Source organism: Hemitrygon akajei, chromosome 1, assembly GCF_048418815.1.
Source record: "Hemitrygon akajei chromosome 1, sHemAka1.3, whole genome shotgun sequence".
Taxonomy (NCBI): Eukaryota; Metazoa; Chordata; class Chondrichthyes; order Myliobatiformes; family Dasyatidae; genus Hemitrygon; species Hemitrygon akajei.
In genome coordinates, this window is record NC_133124.1 from 85,600,056 (window position 1) to 85,614,795 (window position 14,740).

The window sequence follows — 14,740 nt, forward strand, 5'->3', positions numbered from 1 at the left end:
GGAGCATTCTGAAATCCGATGGCAGAGGGGATCCACCATGTCGGTAACATTGAACGCTTGTGTGATGCCCTCACACACCAGAAGTATGGAGAGGAGGCATTCTGTGAAGTCAGTCAACTTGCAATGCTCATCTGAAATTATAGCATCGACCCTCAGTAAAGGAGTTTACATCATCTGTTCAGCTCAAATGTAATGCTGCTACATTTAGGCAAAGTATAATTATGCATAACTGTACTTAGTTCTTAAGGTAGGCATTTAAACATTTAGCTCGTTTAACTTTTTAGAATACAAATGAAAGTTCTATGTAAAAATGGTATTTCATCTTCCCACAGGTAACTATTGTGATCAAGTACTTCTTCCAGTTTGGGTTTTTTCCGTGGAATAAAAATTTAAGTATAAACCGAGACAAACCTGACTTTGTCCCAAACATAATCGGCATTGAGAAGAAGGATGGCTATGTGCATTATGACCTTATACAACTGCTTGCACTGTTCTTTCATCGATCCATCTTAAAGGTAATAGCATGTCACATCTCTTCCCATAGAAGATGTTCTTTTTTGGGTAATCCTTTACAAACTGTTATGGTATGTGGGTGATGAAAGCCAAGGTACCGTATTTGTTATCATGTTATTAATTCTAAAATTCAGTAACTGCACTGAGCTTACAAAGGGTCACTAACCAGATTCAAATCAGCCTGTTGACCACTGGAAATCTTTTCGTAGGAATGTACAATTTGGAATGGGTACCCATAACCACCGCTCTCCCAACACTATTGAAATCTCCTCACCCTACCCCTGCAAACCCAGACAGTTAATAAGGTTTTATGTATACACTACATCTCTGCAGTGAGATAAAGGCTCTGCTGTGGATGGTTTTAATATTCTGACCCCAAGTTCAATTAGTGAAATACTGCCAATGGCGATGAATTTGATCTGACGAGACAGATAGTTTTATGGGCAGGATGAGTTTAAGAACAAACTGCAGAAGAACTAGAAGCAGAAGTTGGCTATTTGATTCCTCACACCGGCTCTGCCATCCAGTGTGATCATGGCTGATCTGTATGTGCCTATAGTAATCTTATATCCCGTTGATTCCTTTAAAATCTAAAAAGCACTTCCTTGAATATGTGCAGTGTCATAGCTGCTGCAACTCTTTTGGGAAGAGAATTCCAGAGATTTGCTTTCTAATGAATGAATATATTTCTTTTGGTCTCAATTCTGAATAGCTAACAGATTATTTTAAATCTGTAACACTCCAATTATAGACACCACGACAAAGGGAAATATCATTCCTCCCTATGGTTGGTTAAGCCCCATAACAATTTTGTATGTTGAAATTAGATCATCTCTCATGTTCTAGCAAGTGTATTCCTGATCTGCTCAATCACCAGAAGGCCATTCTAAGAATCTATCTGGTGAAGCTTCATTGCGCTACCTACAATTCTATGTATGTCATTCCGTAGGTAGAGAGACCAAATTGGTACATAATATTTCAGGTACAATCTCACCAGGGCTCGATGTAATTGGAGCAGATACCTCAAGTACTGAAATTATGGCCACTGATGATTTGCTTTTCCAATTGCTTCCTCTTTTTGGATGATTCATCTACAAGGACTTCTGGATCCCTTTGAATGGCAGCAGCGTTAAATCTTTCTCTGCTTAAACATAAGAATGATTTTCAATCTTTCCTATCAAAGTTGGCCATCTCGCTTAATTCACATAATATTCCATCTACCATGTTTTTACTGATTAGCTTAACCTGTCTTCCTCTCCATGAAGCCCATCTAAATGTTTCTCTGCTCTTGCCTGCTCTGCCTCCTAACCCAAAAATAACACAGTTATTCCTAATCTGTGTTCTGTCCATTAACAAATCTTCAATCCATCCCAGCATTTTACTCCTAATACTGTACCCTCTTATTTAATAATCCCCCATAAAGCACCTTTTCAAGGTGCTTCTGAAACATATACACATTACATCAACTATTTCACCCTTTATCTTGGTAGTTACCATCATCTGGTTTGCATTTATTTATTCTACTAGCTTCTACTGCATGTTTTGAATGTAAAAGACTGTGAAAGCTCAACTTCCACAGAATGTTAATTTGCACTTAAAATTCAACAACCTCGTTATGTAATTTTCATTGGTTTAAGGTGAATTATACCGGATAAAAAATAGTATAACTAAGGAAAATTCCAATATTAATACAAAATTTTCAAAAATATAAGGACAGATTGATTCAAGTATAATTTTGTGTTCTGATTCACATGGGGATCAATTGATTAGATTCAACGGTAATTTAAAACAATATACCATACACCCATCAGCTTGAAAAATTTAACCAATTGATTTTGTTACTTGCCTTCATTTAAAACACTGAATTGAGGTCAATACCTTCAATAATAAAGATTCCATTACACAAATCATAAAACTTTGGAGTTTTATGGGTGCTCTGGTTAATATTTTACTAAGGGCGATAAATATTCTTGTACTCTGATATCTTTCCTCCTTTCCAATATGACAACTTCCTGAATTAGATGTAATTTAAATAAAGCTCAGCAAATACATTTCACCTGGGTCCATATTTCACCTGTATCTTTCAGTACATGTAGTTAAGTCCTCGCAATCATCCCAACATTCTTAAGGAATTTGTCATTTCATTCAGTAATATGCCCAGAAACAAGTCTCAGGGCAAAGCTGAAACCAGTCAATAACCACGTTACAAAAGCAAGATTGTGCACATGTGGGTCAGGCAACATCTGTGGTGAGAAGATCAGAGATAATGTTTCAGGGCCACTTATGTCTTCCTTGTGGGAATTTTAGAAGCAAATTGAAGTCAGAAACAAGGCTGACACACAAAGATCCAGATGCTAGAATTTGGAAGAATTAACAAGGTGTGCTGCAGGAACACAACAGGTCAGGCCTGACCCAAAGAGTGTCTCCAGCATCTTGCTTGTTGTAGCTCAAGGTTGCGGTTACCTTTAATGGATTATGATGTGACCATGTAGATGAAGGTTTAGTTCATAACATAAGCCAAAGTCACAGTCCAAAGTGTTCTCACTAGGTTTCAAAGCAAGCACTTGGCTTCACTTGACAATGGACTACCACTGTTGGAACTCCCCCCACCCCCCCACCCCCGCATATTATTGTTTTTCAACATTGAATCACAGTGGATTTAATTTGGCTTTTTTTTTACACTGATCAACAAAGACTCTTTCATGTCAAAGTGAAAACTTATCTCTACAAAGTGATCTAAATTAATTACAAATATAACACACAAAATAATTGACTGGATAAGTATTCACTCTCTTCAAGTCAGTATTTAGTAGATGCACCTCTGGCAGCAATTACAGCCTTGAGTCTGTGTGGACAGATCTCGATCAGCTTTGCTTGGGGTCATTGTCTTGTTGGAAAACAAATCTTCTCCCAAGTCACATTTCTTTTGCAGACTGCATCAGGTTTTCCTCCAGGATTTCCCTGTATTTTGCTGCATTCACAAGCCTTCCAGGGCCTGCTGCAGTGAAACATCCCCACAGCATGATGCAGCCACTACCATGATTCATGAAAGGGATGGTTTGTTTTTGATTATGTGTGGTGTTTGGCTTACGTCAGACATAGTGTTTAGTCTGATGGCCAAAAAGCTGAATTTTGGTTTCATCAGACCATAGAACCTCCTTCCAGCTGACTTCAGAGTCTCCCACATGCCTTTTGGCAAACTCTAGCTTTTTTACAACAGTGGCTTTCTCTTTGCCACTCTCCCATAAAGCTGTGACTGGTGAAGCACTCGGGCAACAGTTGTTGTATGCGCAATCTCTCTCATCTCAGCCACTGAAGCTTGTAGCTCCTCCAGAGTTGTCAAAGGTCTCTTGGTGGCCTCCCTCACTTGTCCCCTTCTTAGACGGCCACTCAATTTTTGAGGAAGGCTTGCCCTATGCAGATTTACAATTGTGTCATATTATTTCCATTTCTTGATGATTGACTAACAGTACTCCAAGGGATATTCAGTTACTTGGAAATTTTCTTGTCTCCATCTCCTGACTTATACTTTTCAATAACCTTTTCAAGGTGTTACTTGGAGTGTTCTTTTGTCTTCATGGTGTAGTTTTTGCCAGGATATTGACTCAACAGCAGTTGGACCTTTCTGATACAGGAGTATTTTTAATACAATCAATTGAAACACCTTGACTGTACACAGGTCTCCAAAAACAGAGCTCAATTTAACTAAATATGTGACTTCTGAAACCAATTGGTTGCACCAGTGATGATTTGGTGTGCTATATTAAAAGAGGGTGAATACTTAGACAATCAATTATTTTGTGTTTTATATTTGTAATTAATTTGGATCACTTTGTGGAGATCTGTTTTAATTTTGACACAGAAGAGTATTTTTCTGTTCATCAGTGTCAAAACATAAGAACATAAGAAAGAGGAGCAGGATAGGAGTTTGAATGTCGAGTCTGCTCCGCCATTCAATTAGATCATAGCTGATCTGGCCATGGACTCATCTAATATGGCAAAAAAGCTACATTTAATCCACTGTGATTCAATGTTGTAAAACAATAAAACATGAGAAGTTCCAAGGGGAGGGCGAGTGAATACTTTTTATCGGCACTGTACCTGATTAAGAGTAGCCAATTGAATGGTTGGCAGCATGTTTCCCTCATTATCATATGTTGAATGCCAATTGTCAAGAACAAATCCTGCTCAGAGAGAACCTTTGAATGGGAACTAATGGAACTCTGTTGTTGAAAAGGGACATGAGACTTTCCCCATGAGTGCTGATCAAACCATCTTAGAACACAGGTGGCCACTATCCCTGCCAGCTGAAGATTGATAGGTCATAGCTTTTCCACACTCGCATCCAGGCATTTTTGAAAAATGATGAGTATTTCGGAGTCTCTCACTCTTTTCAGGCTGTGAGCTCCAGATATAACTATTACCCACTGAGAGAGACGAGGGGCCGGGAGGGAAGAGAAGAGATCCTGACCTTCTCTGATGCTCCAGAGTGTTTGACCCTTTCTCCAAAAAGCTAGTCCTCTGTATTTACTCTTTCTGGATCTCACAACATTTTATGCACTTCAAGTGTCCCTCAACTCCTTTCTAAAGAAAACAGCCACTCTCCTCCCAATCATCCCTCAGCTAAAATCTTGTAGACTGGTTGGAACACAGTCAATACTGTTGGTGCAAAATTGCTAATGGAATCAGTGATGATTACCCTGTTAACTGTTGGTTTACCTGCTCACCTCACAGACTTGGGGCTGAATCCAGTTTTTATCCTTCCTTATAAATGAAGTCCATTTGAAAAATTTGAGGAAAATTGTAGCTACTTGCTGTGGAAATGGGCAAATTGAAGAGAAAAGCTTCAAGTGAATTGACTGGGAAGTAGAAAACTCCAGAGTTTTTAGTAAAATCAGACTGTTGGGAATTCTTGGAAAATGTCAGACACAAGCAAATGTGGAGAAATGATGGATGATAGGAGAAAGTGCCAAAGGGAAAGCAGTGCAAGGGTAGTCACAGCATAGAGTCCATTCTGACCATCGAGCTTCCACTAACAACTGTTTTATTTTGTCCCACATTCTGATCATCACCTCCAACCTCTCACCAATTCTACCACTCACTCACAAATTCTACCACTCACTCACAAATTCTACCCCCACACACCAATTCTAGCACCCACTCCCCAATTCTACCACCCACTCACCAATTCTACCCCCGCTCACCAATTCTACCACCCGCTCACTAATTCTACCACCCGCTCACCAATTCTACCACCCGCTCACTAATTCTACCACCCGCTCACTAATTCTACCACACACTCACTAATTCTACCACACACTCACCAATTCTACCACCCGCTCACTAATTCTACCACACACTCACTAATTCTACCACCCGCTCACTAATTCTACCACCCGCTCACTAATTCTACCACCCGCTCACTAATTCTACCACACACTCACTAATTCTACCACCCGCTCACTAATTCTACCACCCGCTCACTAATTCTACCACATACTCACTAATTCTACCACACACTCACTAATTCTACCACCCGCTCACCAATTCTACCACCCGCTCACCAATTCTACCACCCGCTCACCAATTCTACCCCCCACACACCAATTCTACCAGCCACTCAGCAAATCTACCACCCGCTCACCAATTCTACCACCCGCTCACCAATTCTACCACCCGCTCACTAATTCTACCACCCGCTCACCAATTCTACCACCCGCTCACTAATTCTACCACCCGCTCACCAATTCTACCACCCGCTCACTAATTCTACCACCCGCTCACCAATTCTAACACCCGCTCACTAATTCTACCCCCCACACACCAATTCTACCAGCCACTCAGCAAATCTACCACCCACTCACCAATTCTACCCCCCACTCACCAATTCTAGCACCCGCTCACCAATTCTAGCACCCACTCACTAATTCTACTGCCCGCTCACTAATCCTACCAACCCCTCACCAATTTTGCCACAAACTCACATGAAAGGAGTAATTTACCATGACCTACCAACCAACACAACTTTGAATGTGTGAAGGAGCTAGAGTACTCAGAGGAAACCCATGCTGTCACAGGAAAAATGTGCAAACTCCACATAGATAGCAACTACTGTCGGGGACTTTAACCAGGTTTGTTTGAAGATATCAATGTCAGAATATAACCTGTAGCACCAGCGGAACCAAAACACTAGGCCACTGCTATACTATGATAAGGAATGCTTACTGTTCCATGCTGGGACCACATTTCAGGAAATCCGATCATTTGGCTGTCCTTCTCCTACCTGCATATAGGCAGAGGCGAAAGAGCAAAGCTTCAGAGGTAAGGACAACAAAGTGGTGGTTGAGCGAACCAAAGGAACGGCTATGGGATTGCTTTGAGGCTGTATACTGGGCCATGTTCATAGACTCATCAGTAAATGGACCAGATTTGTCACGGACTTTATAAAAACAGTTGTATTTGAGAGTGTCCCCAAAAACTCATTCAGCCTTCCCCAACCAGAAACCCTGGATGAACCAGCAGATCTGCAATCTGATAAGGGCCAGACTAAATACTTTCAGGTCTGCTGACCAAGTAATATACAAGAGGTCCAGGTACGATCTCGAGAAAGCCATCTTGTGGGCAAAGTGGCATTCTGGACTAAACTTGAATCACCGAAGGGTGCAGGACAGCTGTGGCAGGGCTTGAATGGTGCCTTACAGAATGAAATCAAGTGACATTGGTGACAACAGGGATTCGCTTCCAAATGAGCTCAATATCTTCTGTGCTCGCTTTCACCATCAAAACATGGAAGAACCTTCAGAAACTCCCATAGCCCCCCATGACCCAGTTATTTCAGGCTCTGAGGGTGACATGAGAGAATCCATCAGGAAGGTTGACCCATGAAAAGCATCCAGCCCAGATGGAGTATTTGGCGGAGTACTAAAGGCCTATGCTGATCGACTGGTTGGAGTGTTCATAACCTCTCACTTTGGCACTCTGAGGTACCTACCTGTTTCAAGCAGGCCTCAACTATACTGGTGCCTAAGAAGAATGTGGTAACCTGTCTCAGTGACTATAGACCAATAGCACTTAATCTACATCCACTGTGATGAAGTGATTTGAGAGGTTGGTGATGGACACATCAATCCCTGCCAGAAAAAGCAACTTAGATCCACTCCAGTTTGCCTACCGGCACAACAGGTCCGCAGCAGATGCCATTTCATTGGCTCTTCACTCAGCCCTGGAACATCTAGGCAGCAAAGGTACATTAATCAGAATGCTCTTTATTGACTACAGCTTGGCATTCAAAATTACCATTCCCTCAAAACTAATCAATAAGCTTTAAGACCTTGGCCTCACTACCTCCTTGTGCAATTGGATCTTTGAATTCCTCAGTTGCAGACCTCAGCCACTTTAGATTGACAACAACATCTCCTCCATAATTCTATCAACACAGGTACACCACAAGGCTCTGCGCTTATCCCTCACTCTACTCACTTTACACTTATGATTGTGTGGCTAAGCACAGCTCCAAAGCTACATTTAAGTTTGCTGATGATACCACTGTCAAAGGTGAATCAGCGTACAGAAGGGATATTGAAAATCCGGCTGAGTAGTGCCACAATAACCACCTCTCACTCAGTGTCAGCAAGACCAAAAAGCTGATTATTGACTTCCAGAGGAGGAAACTGGAGATCCATGAGGCAGTCCTCTTCAGAGATTCAAAAGTGGAGAGGGTCAACAAATTTAAATTCTTTGGTGTTATCATTTCAGAAGACCTGTCCTTGGCCCAGCACATAAGTGCAACTATAAAGAAAGCACAGAGTACCCTTGTGGCCCAGTCCATCAAGGATAATGCCCTCCCCTTCCATTGAACACATCTAAACAGAGTGCTGTTGCAGGGAAACAGCATCCATCATCAGGGACCCCACATCACAAGACATGTTCTCCTCACTGCTGCCATCAGGAAGAAGGTACAGGAGTCTAATGCCTCACACCACCAGGTTCAGGAACAGTTACTACCTCTGAACCACCAAAGGTGATGATAGAATAGATGATGACTGAAGCTTTGACCAGCAGCCAATCTGGACATCCAAAGTCTGGACTTCTAACAGGTCCACTGTCCGAGGATAAAAGGCAGGAGTGGTTTGTGGCAGCATAATAGAGCTTTGACCAGCAGCCAGTCAGTGTTTGGGATTGATTAGTAAAAGCAAGTTAAAGGAACGCAGGGGAAAGTGCAATGGCTATCATCACAGCGGCCATCATCTGAGTGGACAAAGTCAGAGTGGTGATCTTAAGGCTTTAGCTCTTCGAGGCTTCAGCGAAGAGAGGCTTCACTCAGAGGAAGCAAAGGAAAGAAAAGCTCGAGTTTTTTCCTTCTCTTCTTTACATCTGCTCAGCTGGGCAGATGTCAGGCATCTTAATGTGAAATGCTCCTCTTGTGGGATGTAGGAAGGCAGGGAGAACTCCAGTATTACTGACTACTAAAATTGCAAGAAGTGCATCCAGTTGCAGCTTCTAACAAACTGCGGTAAGGGGTTGGAGCTGGAACTGGATGAACTCTGGAACATTCAGGAGGCTGAGGGGGTGATAGATTGGACATATAGGGAGGTAGTTATACCCAAGGTACAGGAGACAGGAAATTGGTAACAGTCAGGAATAGGGAAGAAGTTAAGGGGCCAGTGCAGAGTACCCTTGTGGCCAACCCCTCAACAACAATGAGGCAAGAACTAGGAAGATTATACAGTTTAACACGTGGCTAAAGAGTTGGTGTAGGAGGGAAGGGCCTAAGATTTTTGGATCATTGGGCTCTCTTCCAGGGAAGGTGGGACCTGTAAAGAAGGGACAGTTTGCACCTGAACTGGAGAGGTATAATACCCTAGCGGGAAGGTTTGTTAATGATAGGGTTTAAACTAGAATTGTAGGGGGATGGGAACCAGAGTTAGTGGAGAGATTGTGGAGGTAGATGTATGTAAGACATCAGACAAAGTTAGGAATTAAAGGGTTGAGCATGGTACAACAAAATCAAAAAGGGTGAATACAAGACTGAAGGTGTTGTATCTCAATGCGCGCAATGTATAGAATAAAGTAGATGTACTTGTAGCACAGCTGCAGATTAGCAGGTTTGATATTGTAGGCATAATTGAATCATGGATGAAAGATTATAGCTGGGAACTTAATGTCTAAGTATACACATTGTATCGAAAGGACAGACAGGAAGGCAGAGGGGGTGGCTTTGCTCTGTTGGTAAAAAATTCTATCAAATCATTAGAAAGAGCAGGCATGGGTTCAGAAGGTGTTGGATCATTGTGGATCGAGCTAAGGAACTGTAAGAGTAAAAAGACATGGATAGGAGTTGTATGCAGACCACCAAACAGTAGTAAGGATGTGGCCTACAAATTACAATGGGAGATAGAAAATGTGAACCAAAAGGCATGGAGGACTTCAATATGCAGGTAGATTGGGAAAACCTTGTTGGTGTTGGATTACAGGAGGGGATATTTCTAGAGTGCCTGTGAAATAGCTTTTCAGAGCAGCTTGTGGTTGAGGATCAACTATTCTAAATAGGGTGTTATGCAATGAAATAGAATTAATTAGAGAGTGTCAGGTAAAAGAACTCTTAGGGGAAAGCCATCATAATATGATTGAACTCACACTGAAATTTCAGAAGGAGAAGCTAAAGACAGATGTATCAGTATTACAGTGAAGTAAAGGGAATTACAGAGGCATGAGAGAGGAGTTGGCCACAATTGATTGGAAAAGAACACTGGCAAGGATGACAGCAGAGCAGAAATGGCAGAATTCTTGGATCTATTTCGGAAGGCACAGGATAAATACATCTCAAAGAGGAGGAAGTGTTCTAAAGGAAAGATGACGCAACTGTGGCTAACAAGAGAGGTCAAAACTGTCATAAAAGCCAAATAGAAGGCATATAATAGAGCAAAAAATAGTGGGAAGTTAGGGGATTGGAAATCTTTTAAAAATCTACAGATGGCAACTAAAAAGTTATTAACAAGGTAAAGATGGAATACAAAAGTAAGCTCACCAATAATATTAAAGAGGGGACCAAAAGTTCTTCAAATACATGAAGTGTAAAAGAGAGACAAGAGTGGATATTGGACTGCTTGTAAACGATGCTGGAGAGGTAGTAATGGGGGACAAGAAATCGCAGATGAACTGAATAAGTATTTTGCATCAGTTTTCACTGTGGAAGACACTAGCAGTATGGTGGAAGTTTCAGGTGTCGGGGGGTGGAGGGGTGGATGAAGTGTGTGAAGTTACCATAACTAGACAGAAGGTTCTTGGGAAACTGAAAGGTCTAAAGTTAGATAAGTCACCTGGACCAGATGGTGTACACTGCAGACTTCTGAAAGGGGTGACTGAAGAGATTGTGGAGTTGTTAGTAATGATCTCTCAAGAATCACCAGATTCTGGAATAGTTCTTGAAGACTGGAAAATTGCAAATGTCTTTCCAATCTTCAAGAAGGAAGAGAGGCAGCAGAAAGGAAACTATAGGCTAGTTAGTCTGACCTCAGTGATTGGGAAGATGTTGGAGTTGATTATCAAGGATGCGATCTCAGGATATTTGGAGGCCCATGATAAAATAGGCCATAGTCAGCATGGTATCCTCAAGGGAAAATCTTCCCTGACAAATCTGTTGGAATTCCTTGAAGATATTCTTTGAAGCAGGACAGACAAAGGAGAATTGCTTGATGTTATATACTTGGATATTCAGAAGGCCTTTGACAAGATACCACACATGAGGCTGCTTAACAAGCTATGAGCCCATGGTACTGTATTACAGGAAAGTTTCTAGCATGGATAAAGCATATGTCAATGATTTGGAAGTTGAAATTGATGGCTTTGTTACAAAGTTTGCAGATAGTATGAAGATAGGTGGAGGGGCAGGTAGTTTTGAGGAAATAGGCTACTGAAGGATATAGGCAGATTAGGAGAACGGACAAAGAAATGACAGATGGAATACAGTGTTGGGAAATATACAGCCATGCACTTTGGTAAAAGAAATGGAAGTGTTGACTATTTCCTGAATGGAGAGAAAATACAAAAAGCTGAGGTGCAAAGGGACTTGGGAGTCCTTGTCCAGGATTCCCTAAAGTTTAATTTGCAGGTTGAGTCTGTGGCGAGAAAGGCAAATGCAATGTTAGCATTAATTTCAAGAGGACTAGAATATAAAAGGAAGGATGTAATTATGAGCACTTTTGGGCCCCCTATCTTAGAAAAGATGTGCTGAAACTGGAGAGAGTTCAAAGGAGGTTCACAAAGATGATTCCAGGATTGAATGGCTTGTTATATGAAGAGTGTTTGATGGCTCTGGGCCTATATTCACTAGAATTCAGTAGAATGAGGGGTGACCTCATTGAAACCTATTGAATGGTGAAAGGCCTTGATAGAGTGGATGTGGTGGGAGAGTTTAAGACAAGAGGACACAGCCTCAGAATAGAGGGGCATCCTTTTAGAATGAAGTTGAGGAGGATTTTCTTTTGCCAGAGAGTGGTGATTCTGTGAAATTTGTTGCCATAGGCATCTGTGGAGGCCAAGACTTTATGGATATTCAAGGCAGAGATTGATAGATTCTTGATTGGTCAGGGCACAAAGGATACAGAGAAAGGCAAGAGATTGGGGCCAAGAGGAAAATTGCATCAGCCGTAATGAAATGGTGGAGTAGACTCGTTGGGCCAAATTGACTAATTCTGCTCTTACTGTATATCTTATGGGTCTTTTGGTCAAAAAGACCTTGAACCAGTGGAGATAATTTCATTCATCTTCACTTGCCCCATCATTGAACTATTTCTACAACCAATGGACTTACTTCAATGACTCATCATGTTCTCGATATTTATTACTATTTTTTCCCTTTGTATTTGCAATTTATTATCTTTAACATGTTGATTGTCCGTCCTTTTGGGTGCAGTTTCTATTATGGTCCTTAGATTTACTGCATATGCCTGCAAGAAAATAAATCTCAGGGTTGTATATGGTGACATATATGTAGGATGATAATAAACTTACTTTAAACTTTAGGCTACAATTGAAACGGGGTTGCAGGAGCAGAGAGGCGACAGCTTTACTAGCAGCACCCCTGTAGCAATGGGACCAACAAAGAAAGAATAAATGTGTCCAGATGAGATGCTGGTGCGGTAGCCTAATTATTCTCCATTTTGGGCTTTACTACAACATCTGTATTAACTGAGCTAAAAAAGAGATTTATATTACATATTGTTGATTTACTGAAAGTACAGGACAACTTTCTGCCACTTAAACATTAGTCAACGTGATTTTCTATGTTGAAATTTGCGGAAAATGTGACCAGGTAGGATATATAACAGAGTTTGAAACAAATTTGCCCTCTTTATAGTATCACATCCAAAGTTTCATAATATCTATTTGGTACATAATACATAATAATATCTATTATGTAATAAAGTCACTGGTGATTGGAATATTGGTAATGTTTACCTCATAGAATACCATAGCAATGGGTTTACTAATCATAAAATGTCCTTTTTCTATTTTTAATGGTCATCAGACAATCTGCTCTATAGATGGTGATCATAGGTTTTTGAATCATTATTTGAAATTATCCAAATAATACACCCATGCGACCAATTAACCTATTGACTTTGGAATGTGGGAGGAAACTGGAGCACACGGAGGAAACCCACACGATGATGGGGAGAATACACATTCCCCTTTTTGATTTGGGATTTGTGTCATGGTTATTAATACTAGATGTCTCACTCAAGAAGTGTAAGGCTACATTTGTAAGGCATTCACTTGAAAATCAGTCATCATATTATTATATTACCATACACTACTACAGCTACATGCTACAACTTTATAAAACAAAAAAATTTATTCTAGTGCCATGGTTTGTGGGATGAAGATGAAAAGAGTGAAAATGCTTCTGGTAAAGATGAGAGTGAGGAAGACCACAGAAATGACTGTCAAAGGAAAAGCTCTCTTGGTTCTCTAAAGTCAATTGATTTACAAGCATCCATCGATTCCATTCACGTCCACTTTCCAGAACAGGCAACAGCCCGAAGATCAAGTTCAACAGGTTCACAGATCTCAAATCGATCATCCCATAGGTCACAAAGAGGTATGGCACATTTTTATATTTGAGACTTATGTGTGAAGCTTTGAAAATACTTACACTCAATGCAACAAAAAGAATATGGCATCTGTGGCAAAGCTTTAAAATATCTCAGCTCTCTCGTTATATTGCAGATATATTTCCTTACTGTGACAGATGTAATAATGGAGAGGCTTCATTAATTCATATGTTTTGGTCATGTTAGAGCCTTGAAAATTTTTGGAAAGATGTATTCCAAACTTTTTCTGTACTTTTTAAAGTTAGTTTTAAGCCCAATCCTTTGACTGCCTTATTTGGTATTGTTGAGGAAAGAGTTATAATTTTGGAGCCTTCTCATTTGTGGGTACTGGCTTTTATTTCTCTTATGGCTAGGAGGGCAATCTTGCTTAAATGGAAGGAGGTTGCCCCCTACACATGCTCAATGGTTATGTGATGTTATGTCATGTTTAAATCTAGAGAAGATTCGTTGCTCGATTTCTGATTCTAACCAAGATTTTCAAATGTTACGGGGACCCTTTCTGAACTATTTTAAAAATCTTTGAATTGTTATTAAAATATAGATCTGGGCTATTATTATAAAAGACTATATGGTACTCTTTTTTTCTCTTTTTTTTTTACCAACCAGCTTTGTCTTGGTAGGGGGTATAGATTTTTTTTTAAATAATATAATTAACCATACTATTGTATTTCATCCTTCAATTTATTTTATTTGATTGATCATCATTATGGGATATCATGATTGTATCAGTGTGATTTATATACAGTGCACTTTGTGCTATCTTATTTTGATTTATAATAAGCATCCTTATGAATGCTGTAATTGTGTATATGGAACTTAATAAAAATGTTGGAAAGAAAAAAGAAAAAAATCTCAAAATTGATCAGAAGAGCATTATTGAACAAAACTAAATTGATGTCAGGTCATATGGGAAAGAGGACTTGGGGCCTTGACAGCTGAAGATGCAACCCCCAGTGGTAGGGAAACTAGATGTGGATAATATTGAGAGAGAAAGATGGGTAAGCTTTTAAAAATTTAATTTAGCATAGTAACAGAACCTTCCAGCCTAACAAGCCCATGCTACCAATTAACCTACTGACCCAAATGGCTTTGGAATGAGGGAGGAAAGTGAA

At 40.4% G+C, this 14,740-nt stretch overlaps 1 protein-coding gene across 10 annotated transcripts in view; it reads left to right on the forward strand.

Annotated features, from left to right (window-relative positions):
• The window catches only part of piezo2b (piezo-type mechanosensitive ion channel component 2b), a 574,856-nt gene that overhangs the window by 522,845 nt on the left and 37,271 nt on the right, over positions 1 to 14,740 (forward strand). For all 10 annotated transcript variants that reach the window (XM_073047154.1, XM_073047092.1, XM_073047145.1 and 7 more), the window contains 2 exons: positions 333 to 515; positions 13,378 to 13,615. In XM_073047154.1, coding sequence (XP_072903255.1) covers positions 333 to 515; positions 13,378 to 13,615 — 421 coding nt within the window. The remainder of the gene's footprint in view (positions 1 to 332; positions 516 to 13,377; positions 13,616 to 14,740) is intronic.